The sequence below is a fragment of the Scardinius erythrophthalmus genome (assembly GCF_964197995.2).
Source record: "Scardinius erythrophthalmus genome assembly, chromosome: 9".
Classification (NCBI taxonomy): Eukaryota; Metazoa; Chordata; class Actinopteri; order Cypriniformes; family Leuciscidae; genus Scardinius; species Scardinius erythrophthalmus.
In genome coordinates, this window is record NC_138229.1 from 37,666,455 (window position 1) to 37,686,653 (window position 20,199).

The following is a 20,199-nucleotide window of genomic DNA, read 5'->3' on the forward strand; positions in this document are numbered from 1 at the left end:
CTAAAAGACCTCAAGTACATAGTGGAGCTAGGGGGACAACAGACCAAGATGGAGCTGGAGAGACAAAAGAGCCCGGTGGAGCCAGAAGGATTACGGACTACGGAGCAGCTGAGGGATCGAAGGGCCAAGGTGGAACCAGAGGGTCAAACTTCCCAAATTGTGGATAGGTTTCCATTACCTATTTGTGCAAAACTTTTTGTGATATTTTCTAAATGACGATAAAAAAACCATTGCGAAATGACGCGTTTCCATTTACTGATGTTATGCGACTAAAACAATTTTTTTTTTTCTTTTTTTTATACAAAAGTCATTACAAAAATCATTGTGACGAATGTTAGTAGGTTCAGCCACAGCACTAGCCATTCTTTTTAATCGAAGGAGACGTAGGCGTGTTGTCCAAGCATTAAAGGGTTAGTTCACCCAAAAATGAAAATTCTGTCAGTAATTACTCACCCTCATGTTGTTCCAACCATGTAAGTCTTTCGTTCATCTTCGGAACACAAATTAAGATATTTTTGATGAAATCTGACAGAATTTTGACTCCTCCATAGGCTTCCAGTGTGACCGAAACTCACCGGCCCAGAATAGTTATTAAAACATCTTTAAAATAGTCCAAGTAACTACAGTGGCACTACATTAAGTTTATCATGCGACGAGAATACTTTTTGTGCGCAAAAACAAACAAAAATAACGACTTTATTCCACTTTTCATTTCCTTCTCTCTGGGCCTCGTAGTGTTTTTGCGCTGCGCGTCTGTGTTGCACGTCATCACGCAACACACACATGACCGGCGTCGGCCAATAGTGAGCCTACGTGGTGACGTGTAACACAGACGCGCTGCGCAAAAACACTACGAGGCCCAGAGAGAAGGAAATGAATAGTGGAATAAAGTCGTTATTTTTGTTTGTTTTTGCGCACAAAAAGTATTCTCGTCGCTTGATATACTTAAGATTGAGCCACTGGAGTCACTTGGACTATATTAACGATCTCTTTAATAACTTTTCTGGGCCAGCAAGTTTCGGTCACACTGGAAGCCTATGGAGGAGTGAAACATGGCTCAGATTTCATCAAAAATATCTTAATTTGTGTTCCGAAGATGAACGAAGGTCTTACGCGGTTGGAACAACATGAGGGTGAGTAATTACTGACAGAATTTTAATTTTTGGGTGAACTAACCCTTTAATGGCAAGGAAAGCCCCTTATACTTTGCCAGGTATGAGGTGTTTCTGGGACTCTGTGGATTCAGAATGTCAATGGTAGTAAATAAAGAATAAAAAACTCTGTCATCTGTCATCTCTGTCAGCACCAGTAGAGCAGAAGAATGAGGTGTCAGCGAGCTGGACAAAACCAGTGGAGGAAGAAGGGACAGGGAACTGGGCAGAACCAGATCGAACAGGAACAGCTGCAGAGGAAGGGCTTTAAGGGTGGATGTAAGGGTGGGAATTAGCCCCAGGACAGAAAGGTCAGTGAGCGCTGACAATTTTATGGGTGTTGGCTTAAGGAGGGCCAAGACCACAAAGTGGATGTGAGCCTGACTCACAGGGTGTAGGGGAAGCTAGAAACCAGCACAGAGCTGATGGCGGTGGAGGAAAAGACCCCTGCGGAGCAGTGAAGTGGAAAACCATGGTGGAGCCGGAAGAATGAAGCAAACAAGTAAAAAACCTCCTCAGATCTGCACAAAACATGTGAATGGCCTAATTCAATGTCAGAACTCAAAATTTTGCCAAAAGGTGACAAGTTTGCATGAATATTTGTGGAATAAAAGTCCACCTCTGCCAGTGGATTTTTTAACAGGACCGGGATCTCATTTGGATCACTTTACTTAATGACTTTAATGCTGCTTTGACTTAAATCTGGTCAGCAAACTCTATGAAACATATGTGACTCAGCAACACAACGTTAAACATTCAGATAATTACAGTAATGCAAGTGTATGAAAAATCACAAATGAAGATTTTAAACGTCATTTTAATTCAATAAATGACTGCATGCCCCTTGAGTATGTTTTGGACATTTTTCACATTTTGAATCACAAATTACAGGATAAAGTAGATCAAGGACAGTAATTCAGCACTTATTAATATCTGTGCTCATATGGTCTTCTATCTCCAATTGTACTGACATTCCTTTTAATTTTGGGCAATACTTTTTACTGTGAATCTGTGCACTTCTGGAATGGCCGAATCTCTTGCCACATTGATGGCATTGATACGGCTTCTCTCCAGTGTGAATTCTCTCGTGTCCTTGAAGGCCTCCTAACTGCTTGAAACTCTTTCCACAATATGAACACTTGTAAGGTCTTTCTCCAGTGTGGATCCTTCGGTGCACTTTCAACTCAGTGGCTGTAGTAAAAGCTTTACCACAATCAGAGCACAAATACTCTTTCAGACCAGCATGTATTTTCTGATGGTCTTTAAAACGTCCCAGCCATGAAAACGTCTTTCCACAAATAGAACACAAGTAAGGCTTCTCTTTTGTGTGAACTTTCCTATGGCCCTTTAAATCTGATTCCTTAACAAATTTTTTATCGCACTGATCACAATCAAATGGCTTTTCTCCAGAGTGAATGAGCTTATGAACTCTGAGACTATATGACCATTTAAAACACTTTCCACACTGATCACATGTGAATGGCTTCTCTTCAGTGTGAATACGCATGTGTCTCTGAAAGGATCCTTTCTGTGAGAAACTCTTGCCACACTGAGGGCATTTGAATGGCTTCTCACCAGTGTGAAGTCTTTTGTGAATCCGAATGGTTGTTTTATATTTGAAACTTTTCCCACATTGATGGCATGTGAAAGGTTTCTCTCCAGTGTGAACTCTTATGTGATCCTTGAGGCTTTGTTTAGTTGTGATGATCTTTCCACATTGAGGGCAGGTAAAATACTTTTTGGCTCCTGTTATTTGAAATAGTTCTTGTCCTTTTTTCCCTCCAGATACAGTATCATGAAGTTCATTAAATTCTTCACTTTTCTCTTGCATGTTCATCACATCTAAAATGAAAATATAATTTAATTACATGTGAAGTTTAAAGTCACTTTATTTGTCCTAGCACTATTGATAACAACTATGCCAATTTTTGCTTCTATGGATAAGTAACATCAGCCTATGATTATATTAATCAGTCAGAACATTTGTTACATTCAGGTTTTTCAGCAGTCATTAATGAAGAATCAAAAATGGACACCAACCTATTTGTTCCTCTGCATCTTCACATTTCACTTTGCATGTTTCTGAATTTCTCATGTTGTCATTCTCCTCTTTAATAAACTCCATATTTACAACATCACAGCTCATTGCTATGTAGTATGGAGGACCAGATCTGGAAAAAAAGTGATTATACAATACATTACTTCATACAATTAATTCCACTTCAACTTTATTCAATGAATAAATTAAATGCATTTTAAACTCTAAATGAGACCAATGTGTCTCACACTGGATACAAAAAGTTATTGTAACCTTGGGGTGTGTGAAATATATCTTTGACAATAATTTGGTAATTGTTGTTTTAACAATGTGGAAGCTGACATCGAGTATGTCACTCACTTTGCAAAAAACAAACAAAAACACACCATGTCCTATTAGAAAACAGTTCAAATGCCCCCCAAATTCAAGCTATGAGGGCAAAAAAAAAAATGCCCCATGACTTTTTGGCTTATATTTCTATGATGCAATCATACAAACAAGAATGCTGTTTTTCCTGAATACCAGCACGATTGCAATTATTGAATTGTTGATATTGATTTTATACCAGTTCAAAGGGTTCATATGACGCTATTTTAAAGGTTAAAGTAAAATTATTTTGTTTATTGGTTGTCATAGAATAGGTTAACATGCTTTAATGCTCATTTTTCACATACGGTACATTATTGCAGTACGTCTATTTCCAATCTGTCTGAAATGCACTGATTTCTACAAAGCCCCTGCTTCTGAAAAGAGTGCTCTGATTGGCCAGCTTTGTGATTGGCCTAAAACCTCAAGCGTGTGCTGGAAATGGCTTCAAAAGCAATTGTAAACACAGTTAATGTCGTATTAACGTATCAGTTTGAGCCAAGTAAGATTCTGAAAATGCGGATGATCAAGCAGTTAGATCGGAACCAATATTGCAAGCGCAACTTGAGCAGAATGTCTCACAGTGGTAAGTTTATATTTTGTTACTCTGTTACCTTTCAGATATGTTATAACTAGTGGTCAACCGATGTATCGGCCGATATTTCGTTGTTTTTTATCGCATCAGCCAATAAGTTTTTCTGTTTGGCCGATGAGTCGTAAGCGGGACTCTTATTCTATATTCCTGTCTCTTTGTAGACAGAGCTGTTAAAGTTCCCACTACTTTATATTAGGTGTCTTTAGCTACTATGTACTAATATTTAAATTAAGAATTTGATACAATGCACTGGTGAGCATACATGTGTTTACATTGTACTTGTACAGTATTTGAAAAAAATACCTGTATGCAATTCACAGCTGTAATTCATTTCTGTAATTACATCTACAATTACACCCTTCCCTTACACCTTTAACCCACCCTTAAACCTACCCATACCACCAAACCTGTCCTACCCGTTTCCCATCCATGGGTGTAGGTTTAGGGGGGGACGCTAGGTACTTGTCCCAATCAATATTTTAAGATGACAAAATTGTCCCCACCAATATTTTAGCAAACTCCTTTGTGCTGCTATTTGGATCGATTCCGATGGCCAGGACAACAGTACAATAAACGGCGTAATTTGATTGGCTGAAAAAACGAGGGGGGGGGGGGGTACTTTGGCTACTTTGCTTTATGCTTGCACTGGGAGACAAGCGAGCGGGTGTGTCGATGACAATACCCCAATAAAGGTCCAGAGTAAAACATTTTAATATTCCCTTTGCCCTTCAGCATGTACATGTTTGTCCCTTTTTGTGCTTTGTAGATCAGCTATGCCACCCAAGAAGAAGAAAGGGGACATACAAAGCTTTTTCATAAAGCAGAGTGTAAGTAGGCAAAATAACTAGCCACACAAACTAGCAGTGGTAGTGACTTTCAAATGCAGATTCTACTGTGAAAAAATATTATTAACTGGTGATAGTATATGTTACCCAGGATATTTTTAAAGCTAAACCTAGCTTCTGTAATCTTTACAAAGTTAGGAGTATTGGTGTGCAGCACGGATAGTCACATAGAAGTTGCGCTATCATGATAGAATGCTATGTTACCAAGTCACTGAATGTTAATTAGCCTACTTTAAGTTAGAATCTTGCAGTCACAATAAACAGTGGATCCGAGACATTTTTCGTTTCTATATTCTGTTTATGTAATGTATTTGTGAGTGTAGCCTACACAATGCAGAGAAATAAAAGGGAGACCACCAAATTCACAGTTTAATGAAGGACTGTCATTGCATTGCTAGACACATGTGCTGGAAAAACGTGTTGGCAATGTGAATAAAGTTGTGTTAACTTGTTGGTTATTCAAATATAATGAATCATTATTTGATTAATAATATCCAAATAACACTATCATATACAACTTGCTAGCCATAGGGATAGGCTACAAAATGAATGAACCATTTTGTATGCAGGAAAGAAAGCATCAAACCACTACAGATGTAGAGCAGGCTGAGGAAACAGCATCAGGGCTTCAGGTGAAGTTCTAATTAGCCTATGTAAAATTGTCAATTCATTTGGAGTCATCAGCATTGCTAGCCTGACATTGTCATACTCAGATTCTAGTCAGAATATGAGTCTGATACCGCTCCACTGGGCTGTGATTATGGGGCTCGTTTCAACCGAACCAGGGAAGAAAATGCCCCTGCACCCAGTTGGATAGACCTACAACCAATCAGAACAACGGAGTAAGGCCATGTCCCATTTCTCCCCCCTTAAAACTTCCACTTGGTTTTGAGTGCCCTCGAAAGTAAAGTCCCCTCAACGAGGGGAAGTGGAGTTGAAGATCTTTCCCTATGAAATGGGACACCACTATATGCAAATTATATATAACTATCCCAGTTATGATCAGGATATAAGTATCCATAATAATATGCTAGAAATCTAATAAAGTAATCAAATGTAAAATAACACAGCATAGTTTATTATAGATAGATTAATGCTCATTAAAGCTAAAGTTATTCATTCAAGAGCTGGGAGTAATTTTCTCTTTGCCTTTAGTTGTTTTATTCACATTAAGGTGTAATCATTAGCAGGTTTATTAGACGCTGCCACTTTAAGACCGAATGCAGATCTAATCTACACATTTTCTCCAAACTATTCCACAACTAACTCCCATTTAAGACATAAACTGTGTTAAAGTGAATCTCCAAACTGGTCATTTAGCCATATTTTTGTCTGTATTTGATCGTTTAGACACGCACATGAAACCCAAAGTATAGTTTGCTTGTCTAACGTTAGTTGCAGTCCGTTTCCGAAAGCGCGCCGCCATGGGAACAGGATCAACGTCTCTGCGCGGATTATTGTGCTTATTATAGCTCTTTTTACAATCAAACACGTCCCGCAATTTAGAATCAGCTGACAACTGCATTTTACAACAATCACTGATTGTGTTTAGTGCTGTTTGGGTTTAACATTAGGGAGAAGTGACAGCGCGCTGTGAAGAAAAAGATGAAGCACTAGACGAACGCGGCTAGTTTTTTAATAGTTTTACCTCACATCTTCTTTTTATAATCCTTGGAAGCCAAAATCTAAAATAAAATTAGATTAACTACCCAGATAAGATGTATATTTGATGGGCAGACTCTCTCGAAGCACTCGGCAGGTATCAGGAACATCGTCAGATAGATAGCTTCGTGAAATATTTTCTAACATTAGTGTTCAAAACTTAGTCCATTGGATGTGCATTAAACTAACATATTCCAACATATTTAGAAATTTTAACATGCTTATTTGCGAAGATATAATTATAATTTAATTGTTCCTTTCCAGCAGTGTCCGCCATCTTGTTTAAAAAAATAACTGGCTTGCTGAGTCCGCAAGGTATCCTGGGTAATTTCATCTTCCACTTCATTTTAAGTCTGCATCGGATCGCACTATGTTTTGAGGGTTGATTTTAAGAGGAGAATAGCACTCCCCCTTGCTCTTTAGAGTATTGGGACACCCTACCCCTACACAAGAACGCGCAAAAACAAGGGTTAGGGCAGAAATCTAGGGTAAGGGGAGGTATTGGGACAGGCCCTAAGTGACTTAACTGCACGCACGCTGGAAGAAGTAGAAGAAGAAGATGAGTGTAAACAATCTTTGCCGGTGTTGTAAAAAATAATTTAAGGAGACACGGAGTACTTACCAACACGATCATCGTTTTTGAGAGAAAAGGTGAATTCATATACGAACAAGAACTCCATTTAGGATTAGAACTCGACAATACAGCAAACAAATCTTTTCGAAACCCAAGAGCTCTTTGGTGAGGTGGATGATTACGTTACTGTTGATCATCTGTCCATCATCGTATAAAGCCCGCCCTGACAATTTGATTGGTCCGAACAGCTCTGGTTCGAGCATAGTTGCTCCACAACGGTAGCCTGGCAAGCCAGACCCACATCAAGATGTTAGGTCTGGGAACTCACCATTGGCAGGGCTCAATCCGACGGGCAGGATAAACGGTTGTCTTTCAAATTCCCTCTTCACGCAATAGGACAGCGCTACAACCAACCAGAGCGTTTTCCCACCAGCGGAGCTAGTTGATAGATTAAACTTTTGCCGTATCTAGTCGGCAAAACTACGAACACATCTTCCTTTTTTAAGAATGACTTAAGTGCCGTTCTTTGTTCTTTTCTCGAAGAAAAGCTTAACTCCAAGTCCTCCAGAGTCGCAGCCAAAGCCGATCCGAAAGACCGCTGTTCGCCAGCAGCAGCAGTCATTCTTTGTTTTCAAGTAGCAGGGAACCGTCACAACTCTGTCGTCATTAAGCCCGCCTGACGACTCTATACACGATTTGATTGGCCTGACTAGAGTTTGGTTTTTCAAGCTTAAAAGCCAACAGAGAGTTGCTAGACCACCCTGGCTGCAAAATAAAGCTGCCGCTAGGGTGCGTCAATATTTCTAGGCTACCACAACGGATCAAGTACAGACCGAACATCCCAACCTCAAATGTTGTAGGCAGGGCTAAGTTCGGCTGGCATCCAGGCTACAGCATTGCTATTTTGTTTTAGGATGCTCAACCAATCATCATATTTATTCAAGCATGGATTATTTTATTATTTATAGGAAACTCAGAAACCAAGTAAAGATGATGTAGGGCAGGTTGAGGGAGAAGCAGCTGGACCTTCAGGGCTTCAGGTGAGGTCTTTATGAACTATGAATTATCAAAGCATCAAGCAAGGAAGTTTTAGGATGTTTAGAAGATTATGACCTTAAGTTAACTTATTTGGTCATGAATTGGGGGGGGGGGGGGGGGTTGGCATGCATGTTAAAAGGTGGGTTCCACAAAACCATGTCCCCTTCATATTTAAATTGCTCTGAAATAGAAACATGATATCTAGCAAGGCAGGGAGTTGCCTTTCGAGAACATGAGGTTAATGAGGGTAATTTTTACCATCTTGTGAAATTCCTTGCAAACAAGGACCCTATCCTCTTGGTTCAAACGTTGCCATGATTATATCAGTCCACAGTGCCAAGATAAGTACTTAGCTTTATTTGCCAACACAATTGTGAGGGAAATTGCCTCAACAAACAGGTCCTTGTCTGTGCTTCAGTTTTCAATCATAATGGATGGTACTCAGAATATACAGGGGAAAGAGCAGGTTTCCATATGTCTCAGATATGTGGATCAAGACCTTGTGCCGCAGGAAGTCTTTGTGGGATTGTATGAGGGGCTAGGGACAACTGGTGAGCAGATGGCTAAGCTAGCTATTGATGTGCTCCTAAGATTGAATATTCCAATCTCCAGCTTGCGAGGTCAGACATATGATGGAGCAGCCAATATGTCAGGGAAATTCTCAAGGGCACAGGCAGTGTTGAAGAGAGAACAGCCATTGGCTTTGTATGTGTATTGTGGTGCACATTGTGTGAATCTTATAACACAGAGTGCTTGCAGTGACTCTACCTTACTATGTGACACATTGCAGTGGGTCCATGACCGTGGAACTCTGAGCAACCAATCAGGGAAATTCAATGGGGTATTGGCTAGCCATCTAACATCTGAGGGGCCTACCAAAACAGTTAAACCTCTGTGTTCAACTAGGTGGACAGTGCGTGGACAAGCTGTTGATCCAGTTCTTAGCCAGTATGGGGCTGTGTTGTGTTTGGAGGAAATTGCCTTAGTTGGTTCTGAAACTGGCACTAGAGCCAGTGGTCTCCTAGATCGCTTCTAGGGGTGGCTCGATACCACTTTTTCATGTCCGATACCGATACCGATACCACACAATTGAGTATCTGTCGATACCGATACCGATACAATACCATATATTTTTTTCTTAATTAAGCTAATAACACATTTGTCAGGAGGATGCACTGTGTGCTTAACCTAGCCATCTAAAAAGCATCATGCTCAAACAGTGCAACAAATGTTCCACTTTCCTAAAGGAAGAAATAAGTAGCCCACAACATTCGGTTGTGTAATACTGCTGCTTAATTTTTATTAAAACAATTTTTAAACAGAACTTGTAGCAGCATTTTTAATTATTCAGCATCATTCAATTAATGAAATTCAAAGTGCAACTGTGCAAATAAAACAAAAATTATAATTCCAGTGCCAAAAACTGGATGTAACACAAAACTCTATAGGGCTGTACCCGACTATTCGAATATTCGTTCGGTGGGTTGGTATTCGATTTGAGAATTTGACATTCGAATATTCGTGGGTTTTTTTTTTTTTTTTTTTTTGCACATGGCATCCCCCTCGAAATGGTTCTCATTCGCGCTTGAATATGTTCAACACTATAAAATCTGACGAAATATAGACACACTAGACGAGACACGTTCAGAATGAATAAACTTTTAATAAACTACAGAACAGCGCGAGTGGGAAGCGGCGCGCCTCACGCGGGCGGGGCTTATATACTCCGAGAACTCTTTTTTACAACTATCTTATAAAGCCTAGACATTTTTAATATGGACAGTTGAAGGAACCCAACCTCGTTATTTGATGCTTCTTGGCCAGTTGGCCTACTAAAGTGTTCCTGCAACGGGAGTATCCTCTAGCTAGAGCGCAGAACAGTGGAGTTTGTAAGGACAGAAGTGCATGCCTGCGAGCTTGTATTCTGGGTTAAGCTGCGTTGCTTTGACATTGTGGAAAATAGAATAATAGAAACAAAATGTATTAAGCGTTTTACCCCTTATTATCAATCTAAATTAATCTCGTTTTTAATTTAACTTAATTTCGTTTTTCTTTATTTAAATTCGTTTTTTTTTTCTTTAATTAAAATTCGTTTTTTCTTTATTTAAATTTAGTTTCTTCTTTATTTAAATTTCGTTTTTCTTTATTTAAATTTCGTTTTTCTTTATTTAAATTTAGTTTTTTTCTTTAATTAAATTTAGTTTTTTTCTTTATTTAAATTTCGTTTTTTTCTTTATTTAAATTTAGTTTTTTTCTTTATTTAAATTTCGTTTTTATTTATTTAAATCTACCCTTTACTGTGTCAGTAATTTGTTAGTCAGAAAAATATTAGACTATCTTATTAAAAGTATTGCTTAAGTTAACAGACCTGTGTATGTGTGTTACGTGCGAGTGTACTTTGTGTTGTTCATGGGGAAGATGCGTTTTATATCACTAGTGCAGTAATCCGTTCTCGGAGCATAAGCCGTGCCCGCGTGAGGCGCGCCGCTTCCTGCTCGCGCTGTTCTGTAGTTTATTAATTATGAACGTATCGCGTCATATTTGAAATAACTCCACACAGCTGACATGATAACTGAGAGGGCTTACCTCACTCACCTCTAGCTACCGTTCACGTGATGCCAGTGTTGCCAAGTCCGCGGTCTCTCCCACCCCGAAACGCGATTGGCTATTTTTAAGAAGCAATTGGACGGGATTTGTATGTGAAAATCTGGCAACCCTGCGTGACGCGTGTTGCTCATCTCTCTTTACGGCATGTCTCTCAGGTGTTGTTAAGCATTTGTATGACAATTTAGGACTAAGGGACGTGATCGGATCGGGTTATACTCCCGCGATTCATGCAATATCCGATCCAGTGATTTTGGCCAGTATCGGACTAATACCGATACCGAATATCGGATCGGCGCACCCCTAATCGCTTCCAGAAGGGTAAGACTTTTCTTGGACTGCTGGTAGCATCAGAGGTGTTGGGAGAGCTTGAGTGCTTAAACAAATCATTGCAAAAATAGTCCCAAACAATTAAAGGCATGCAAGCTGCTGTTGACTATGTTAGTTCAACTCTGGTAATGGTAGACTCCCTGGGAATTTAACCTATTCAAATCCCTCATCAAAGAAATCCCCCCAAAAGATTCACTGGCGGGGCTAGTCAGCATAAGCCAAAAACACCAGAGGAATACTATAGAATAGAATTTTTCAAGGTGTTGGACAATTTAAGATTTAAGATCTCTCTTCGATACAAAAACATACCCTGTGTGAATTCCTGTTTAATGCTGATCACATTATATACACGATTGCAAATGTAACATTGGTTTTATACAACAGTTCAACAAACGAAAGGTATTAATATTAAGTGATGCTCATGTTCAACACAGTATTGTCAGTATTTGTTTTACAACAAAATAATAGCTCCAATGAAAGCCACAGCAGAACTGCAGCACACAGCAGTGTTTGTGAACAAATCTGTGGCTCTGAACGAAAAGAGTAAAATCGTAAGAGTCAATGATTCATTCATAAATACAGCCACTTGCTTCGTTACTGTATGAATGAATGACTCGATGACTCACTAATAAAGACAGTGACTTACTGCCACCGACTGGCGATTTTAATTTCATATTTAAAAGGATCATTTCATTTTTACCATCATTGCATATTTGTCTATTGATTTTTTTTATTTTTTTAAAGCATTATTTATTTTATAAAGGTATTTGTAAAGGTAAAAAATGCACTGGGAAAATCAATTTAAGGGGGCAAATATTGTCCCTTACTGAAAAAGGTGTGACTGCAGAGAAGGGGGTTCGTAGAAGGATGTTAAAAGCCTAAGGGGGTACAACACACTAAAAAGTTTGAGAAAACTGGGTTAAGGAGGAATAGAACAAAATAAAAATCAACACACAATACACATACCAAGGGTAGAAAGTAATATACAGAGGTCACTTGGAAAGTTAGGTTAAAGATACAAACAAAGAGGGATTCAAGCAAATAACATATCAACAATAACAAGGTAGAATTTACAGACTGTGAGCTGAAGAGTAATATTCAGAGAAAAAAAATGTTTTTAAAGGGATAGTTCACCCAAAAATGAAAATTCTGTCATCATTTACTCTCCCTCAAGTTGCTCCAAACCTGTATGATTTCCTTTCTTCTGCTAAACACAAAAGAAGATATTTTAAAGAAGGTTGGTAATTAAACAGTTGCTGGTCCCCATTGACATCCATAGTATTTTTTTTTTTTCTACTATGGAAGTCAATGGGGTCCATCAGTCGTTTGGTTACCGGATTCTTCAACATATCTTCTTTTGTGTTCAGCAGAAGAAAGAAAGTCATACAGGTTTGGAACAACTTGAGGGAGAGTAAATGATGACAGAATTTTCTTTTTTGGGTGAACTATCCCTTTAAGAGGTTTTTGAAGGAGAGAAGGGTGGATGCTTGACGGATGTCTTGAGGAAGAGCCACAACTGACTGAATATGGCACAGATATTTTTAACCAGCCACCACTGGTTTTTTTCCAATGTCGTGCAGCCCTACGTGGTATTGATTCAGTATCAGTATCAAGGTATTTTAGTCAGGTATCGAATCGAAGTCATAATTTTGGTACTGTGACAACACAATGCCCAGTATATTCTTAGCGAATGTCCAGTCAATTGACAACAAGCTGGATGATTTTAGAGCCCGAAGAGTTCCGGCGAGACGTCAGGGATAGCAATGCTCTCTGTCTTACCGAAACATGGTTTGATCATGTGACCCTCCTCCACTCTCGCTCTGTGCGTGAACCGGACCTCGTCCAGACCATCATAAGTTTGCCTGCGACATGGAGGAAAACAGCGCGGGTCCACACTGCAGAAGACGATCTGGTTAGTAAAAAGAAAAACAATGGTTCACTTAATTGGAGATGGTTTGGATATAAAAGATCTGATGAGCAGCAAAAACAAGCCAACTGTAAAGAATGCCATAAAAACAATTATGTCAAAAAGTGGAAGCAAAACAAATCTTTTCCACCACTTACAACATCACCATAAAGCTCAGTATGATGAGTGTTTAGAACTTGCTACAACCTCAGCCACAAAAACTAAACAGCACGAAAAGTTTTCTGTCCTAAAACAAAGCTCGTTGGAAGCTTCTCTCACCCGCAGTGCGCCTTACGAACAGAAAAGTTATAATCTCTCACCTACATATCTCTGATGTTTGCACTACTTTGTTAAATCATGTGCAATATATAAATGTAATTTAGCCACTATAAATGCATAACAGCTGTAATTGTTGTTCATAAATTATACAACCACTGTGTACTGGATTAGTTATAAATTATTTGACCATAACAACACTATATTTGTGAAAAAAGATTGCTGTGCATTTCATACTTGCCTCCAATGTTTGGTTATTTTTGTTTTCATTTTTGTTTTGTTTATTTATTTATAATAATTATTATTATAGAAGCTATTGTAATAACCATATTCAAATTCCTGTATGCATTGCTTATACATTGCCACTACTTTATGAATATTAGTCGTCTCTCTGCTTTGATTTAAGAACTTTTAAAGGTCTTAATTTGTGGAAGGGCGAAATAAGACTTTTAAAGACACACAGAAACATTCAATATTAAACGTTATCGACAAAATCCCAGATAAAATGGAGAATTAATTTGTCAATATCACACATCCCTGTGTTTGCTCGCTTCCGTATGTAATTTATTCAGCATAAAAGTCATAATTTGTCATGCTGTTAAGTGGACCAACAGTCACGTGCACACTGCAAAGTTTCGGTAGTGAATAAATACTTAATTTATATACAGGAGTGAATTCGTAAAAGCACTGTACACGTTGAGTCTGTCATTGAGTCCACTTCAGTAACAGAAAGTCAAATATAAGACATTAAAATTACTCCCAAAATCAAGAAACCATATTAACAATAATTAATTGAACTAAGTTACAACCAGCACTTACCAAATGCTCCGTACAACAAGAACAGAGGGCTGATTTGTTGTTGTTCTTCTTCTTCTTCTTGTGTTGTTATTGGCGGATGGGAAAGAAACGCAGGATGAATTACCGCCCCCTACTGAACTGTATTGTGGAGATTGACTCGTGGGAGGAAGGGCTGAAAGTGTTGCAACACAAATGATCACATCGAGGACCACTGATCTATATAGAATGACATTCTATATAGATCAGTGTCGAGGACAGGGAAAATATGAAAAACATTCCCAGATAGCACACGTACGTCGGGCCGACGTTGGCCCAACATCGAGCGTCGGCCTCCCTCCCTATAACATCGCAAAGGCGTCGGGCAGGCGTAGGCAGATCTCTTGTCAGTCAGTGCTCTATTTCCCAGCTCCGTTACGTCGGCTTTAGGTCGGCCCACTATACGGGAGGCCGATGTCGCGTTGTGCTTGTGAACTTTCAAGTCGCTTTCAAACACTGGAGCGGCCGCGGCGCAGAGTTGCCATGGAAACGCCGCGGGACCACTGCGACTGGTAAGCAGGAAAACTCCCTCTCTCGCTGTTGTTTTCAAATTCACTGCTTTCAGGTGATATAAGTCTCTAAAATCACACGGATAATACACACAACTGTTCTTGACACTTCTCTTACTTGTAATTGATACGCTTATGTTGAATATTTACTTGTATAGACATGGCTTTGTGTCTTCGGAAAAAGTCCGTTAGCATCTCAACCGTTTTCAGAGAAGGTAGCAGCTAAGTTAAGCCATATAAATTGTCTCTGGTTAAGCTAAGTTAACGTTAACTCGGTTGAGCTTTTGTTTATGAAAGTTTGGGCTTTTAATCACCTCTTATGTGTATATGAGAGGTTTTGTAAAGGTTTTACTTGGAAGTGAGCTCATTTATTTTACACAAACGTAAACATAAACATATGTAATCGGTGACGTCACTTACATGGAGAACTTACACTTACACAAGTTACATGGTTGAAACTAGATCAATGGTAAACAAATATTGATTAAAAAAAATGTTCTGTGATTTCAGCAGCAACAAAATAACCCATAACAGAGGGAAAGCTCCACGACTTCAACATTTCTGAAGAAAGCTACTGCTGGAGAAGTAGGGAATACAGGTAGGTAACGTTAGGAAATCCAAAACTAAAGAATTAATTACTGATTTTAGGAAACAGAGGCCCCCTCTTCCCCTTACTATCATAACCTATTGAGATAATACAAGAATACAACCTTGGCACAATAATTGATAGTAAGCTATGTTTTGAATCACACACTGATGCTGTTTGTGCCAAAGCCCAGCAGCGAATGTATTTTTACCGTAGACTGAGGAATTTTAACATTGACCCCACTTTGATGAGAATGTTTTATTCTTGTTTTATTCAGTCTGTTTTAACCTTCTGTTTTATCTGCTGGTTTGGTTCCTACAAAAAACGATTAGAGAGTTAGGACGTGTAGCAAGATTGCAGGCTTTAACTTTCCCCCTCTCTCACACATTTAGCAGCTACTCCAACAGAGTGGCAAAGAAGGCACTATCTATTGCAGCCAAGCGGCAACCTCCCCGTCTCTCTCTTGAAACCAACACGGAAGTGAGTTAAACTGCAATTCATTAACTGGCCGCTTGGCCTGGCTGCAGAAGTGAGTCAAATCTGTATCTCCCTCATGTTAAAATTACCAACTTTACAGCAGAAAAAAAACATGTTTACAGCCTGGTTCTCTCTGTGGCTTTGGTCTATACAGCTAATTTTGCCCTTCATAACAACTGTGAGGGGGGTGAATTTATTTATAACTCATCCGTTTAGTTGATTAATATTTAAATTTAAGGGTGTGGCCACTTGAGTGACAGGTGGATTCCCGCTGATGTCAATGCTAGCCGTTTGTCTGCTGTTACTAGCCGTCACTTCACCTCAGCAAATGTTAGCTGCTGAACTTGCCTTCTCTGCGGTGTTTGTGCTTTTTTTCGGGATTATTTCATACAATTTAATACTTGGGTACAAAGCCCACGTCTTTGGATTCACTCGTTGTCGTCGAGTATCGTTTGAGAGAACAACCAGCGCTGTATTTCAGTTGTTTTCCTCTGTGAACATGCACTAATGGATGTCAGACAATTCCGTTGCTTTTTGGGGTTTTCAAATTTAAAACGTCAATAAAGGCTCGTTTGTTCTGCTCTCACGGAACAGATAGATTATAATATGCTTATGTACCGTGACCGTCAGATGAAATCATGCAGGCGTCGGCGCTTTCTCCGTCCGTGCAATAAATGCACATCGATCCATGAATGAGCGCGGATTTTCTAGCGCATTTACTTGCACTTCAAAGTCAATATATCTGTGGTTTAACGGTTTAACCCATTTGAGAGGCGGCCAAAATCAGAATTTAAAATGGACTGAATAAGCTCTCTACGAACTTGAGCGATGCCGCGCTGACGGACCATGAAAGAGTGACTGACATGTAACGTTATGCACATAAATATCACTGTCACACACAAACACTCTCGAAGTAATACACAGTCTCACTTGTAGCCATGTATTTAACTATTATAATATTTCGAAGGGCAAAAACAGGAACTTTTAATTGGCTTTACATCATCAGCTAACTCGATCACGTCAAGCTAGGTGATTTCAGATAGCCAGGCTCATATCTATGGCCAGGCCAGGCTCCTCAGCTCCACTCACGCCCCGCCTGTTTGCCTATTTTCTGTTATCCGGGAGTGACGCAAGGCCAAGATGGCGACGGATGGCTCCGCCCACTTTAGGCTTCAAAAATGCTCTTCAGAAACCTACGGGTGACGTCACGGACACTACGTCCATATTTTTTTACAGTCTATGATTGCAGCTGACCCTAGTCATCCTTTGTCCTGCCAGTTCAAGCTACTTCCCTCAGGCCGTAGGTACTCCATGCCCAGATGCAGGTCAAATAGATTCAGAAACTCATCTCAGAAAAGCATTTCACCTCTGCTGTAGCTTATATATAATATAGCTTAGCTATAGCTTCTTACTTGTAATAAACCTGCCATTATATAATAATATTGTTGGCTCTGTGACAAATGGTGTGTTGTGTTCCTAGATCCTTCAGTGTTGATGCCCTTGCCTCCACCGTAGCAGAGTTGGGCTGATCATCATCTCTAAGGCGCTATGAACCATATGATTAGTAAGTAAAACTTCAAACATACACTAATGTCAAACATACACTAATTGTGTTGGTAAAAAAATTATGTTTTGAAAGAAGTCTCTTATGTTCACCAAGACAGCATTAAAAACAATAATATTGTGAAATAATATAACAAATTTTAAATAACTGTTTTCTATGTGAATATATTGTAAAATGTAATTAATTCCTGTGATCAAAACTGAATTTTCAGCATCACAGCTTCATATGATCTTTCAGAAATCATTCTAATTTGATGATTTGACGCTCAAGAAAAATGTATGATTATTACCAGCTTTCATTTTCTCAAAGGCGTAGCAGAATACCCAGGGCTTGTTTTACACCTATCACAATTTCTAGCCACTGGGGGACCATAGGCAGGCTAGGGGAACTCATATTAATGTTAAAAAACCTCATAAAGTGAAATTTTCATACCATGCAACCTTTAAGTGTTTTCTACCAGTTTTCTATGTGAGGAAAACGCTTAACTGTACATAGTAGTCTATTTTTAATTAGTATGGTGTTTACAGAGTTATCATTTATTTATTTTAATATCACTGTCTATGCGTTAAGTCACGTTCTGCAAGTGCAAATCTCTAAATTCAACTTTGGACTTGTATTTTACAGGGGACAAGTTCTCAAATTCACATCTTTATGCTCTTGAGTTTTGCTACTCTTTTACTTTCATAAATAACCTTCCTGATAATGTTCGGGGCTCAGACACACTCTCCCAATTTAAATCTAGACTAAAGACACAACTCTTTAGCCAAGCATTCAATTAACACATCTCATAATCTTGTTTTACAGTTAATATGTGATGAAATAGTAAAAAGTGCACATGATCATCTTTTGCCTGAAATAATATGAACTGCAGCTATGCTAATCTTTCTCCTGTTGCTTCCCTGTTTCTATCTCAGGATGCTCAGCAAGTTCACTAGAGATTATAGCAGCTCCAGTTTGGATCCAGCCTCACTTGTGAAGACTTCAGATGATGGCAACTATAGATGGACATAAAAAAACTGCCAGATATTAAGGTGGGGTAAGCAATATTTCAAAAACGCTGTTGGAAACTGTTGATATTTGGAATGAACCCAAACAAACCATAGTAAAAGTGTAATACCATAATAGAAGTGACGCGCATGCGATGCGGCGTGCTCGTTTTTCCAGGCACGCATATGCCACAGCGAGATGAAAACATCTCAACTTTTCAGAATGCCACAAGCGCACCGCAGGTCATGTGACAAAAACCAACCGATCAGCTTTGGCCTTTCCGTAACAACATGGAAAACTCGGCCGAACAGCCGATCATAGCTGTACAGGGCGAGTTTTTATTTCTCATCTCCATAAATATATCTAGTAGTAAAGCTAATGCAAGGGCTAGAAATCAATTAATCCTTTGCTGATACTTCCTCGTCATCATGGAGAGCGCAGTTCATGGTTGCATAGCAACGACAGACGCCATGGGAGCGCAAGAGCTTGTAGAAAGGAGAGAGCGCTTTCCACACGTTTTTAAACGCGATATGTGAACGGCTCCTAATTCAGGATAAACTGAGAATCTATTTGGTTTAAAATCATTTTTGTTTTGTTTAAAATGGAGACCACGATAACATACATCAGAATAACATGTTTCAGTCTATTTAAAAAAAAGATACTCAATTGAATCATTAATTCAAACACTTTTAAAACCAATTAATTCAGTGTCTCATTCATAAACACCTGGGTTGGGTTTCCCGATAGCGTTGTCTCTTAGCATGCTACGAAGACTCTTAAGGTATAACTTAACTAAAGGTATACCATTTATAGGCGTGTTCCGGCGTGTATACCTTAGAAAGCTGCTAAAGATATTCCTTCTTACGTGTGACGTTACCCAGTGCTACCCGTGGCGATGCTGCTGAATCTGCTGATATCGATGGCTCGAGAATCAATTATTCACTTGTGCAGGGGCTGCTTCACTGCGTTAACTGAGAAAGCGGTGTTCTTTATAAAAGCAATTAAGAAATGTACGCGGGTTGGGTGAAAATAAACACTGACATTATGGATTCGGATGGCAATAAAATCACAGACTTACCCCTGTAAATGTTTAAAATACCATACGAACCCATGAGAAACAGTTAGCATCTACTTACAATTTAACTGACAGTCTGCTTTCACTGGCCTTTGAAAGCACTCCGCGGACGGCGCCGTCTTTTAGCACAACTATTCGCTGTATCGCTGCCATAGTTTGAGCAAACTCCCCACAACAATCATTCCCTTTAAATAGACTATTAAACCTATTAAACTATTAAATGGTTTGCCAGCTGATGTACCTTTGATTGTTGTTAGATTTTTAATTATATTATCCAGTGTAATGACAATTTTATTCTTAGCTTTAGTCCTAACTGCTTTTTCTCATTGTTTTTCACTCTGTTACAGGTTGCCAGGAAGAATCCTTCTCTACATTGTTGCTGTTCCTTTTTGATCCCTTTTCTCCTGGAGTTCTTTCTGGTGTCATTAAAATGTCTTAACTTGAATTGTGTCTGTTCATTATACTAGAGACAGTTACACACAAAATTAAGAAGATATTTTCCAATGTCAGTATAGCCTACTTTTTTCATATTGGATAGTCAAGTAACTCCAGGGCTGTATATGTACATAGACATTGAGGGGGACAAGTCCTACACTGCAAAACATGCTTTTCTTACTTAGTATTTTTGTGTTGTTTCCAGTCCAAATAACAAAAAATTCTTAAATCAAGAAGCATTTACTAGAGAAGTAAAATGACATAAGAAATTCTATTTTGTTTTCAGATAAACAGAGTAATTTAAGTAATTTTTTGCTTAAAACAAGCTAAATTATCTGCCAGTGGGG

The 20,199-nt window shown here is 39.0% G+C and overlaps 1 protein-coding gene and 1 long non-coding RNA gene across 2 annotated transcripts; one reads left to right on the forward strand and one right to left on the reverse strand.

Moving 5' to 3' along the window:
- Positions 1-1,949: 1,949 nt before the first annotated feature.
- LOC308696178 (uncharacterized protein) lies at positions 1,950-14,380 on the reverse strand. The gene is made up of 4 exons (XM_081374624.1): positions 14,205-14,380; positions 12,983-13,112; positions 3,192-3,322; positions 1,950-2,993 (listed from the first exon to the last, which is right to left on the reverse strand). Exons 2-4 carry the CDS (start codon positions 12,988-12,990, stop codon positions 2,068-2,070), a joined length of 1,065 nt encoding a protein of 354 aa, XP_081230750.1. The 5' UTR covers positions 12,991-13,112; positions 14,205-14,380; the 3' UTR covers positions 1,950-2,067.
- A 195-nt stretch (positions 14,381-14,575) lies between these two features.
- Positions 14,576-19,862, forward strand: LOC308696179. Its single transcript, XR_014030791.1, has 6 exons — positions 14,576-14,731; positions 15,239-15,326; positions 15,707-15,794; positions 17,272-17,355; positions 18,270-18,386; positions 19,765-19,862. It is a non-coding gene; the product is annotated as an uncharacterized lncRNA (long non-coding RNA).
- Positions 19,863-20,199: the final 337 nt, after the last annotated feature.

Bases quoted from the DNA above. Each gene is read 5' to 3' on its own strand.
- LOC308696178 (XM_081374624.1), bottom strand. The intron at 2,994-3,191 runs GTTGGTGTCCAT...TTTTCATTTTAG, and splicing joins AGATGCAGAGGAACAAATAG to ATGTGATGAACATGCAAGAG.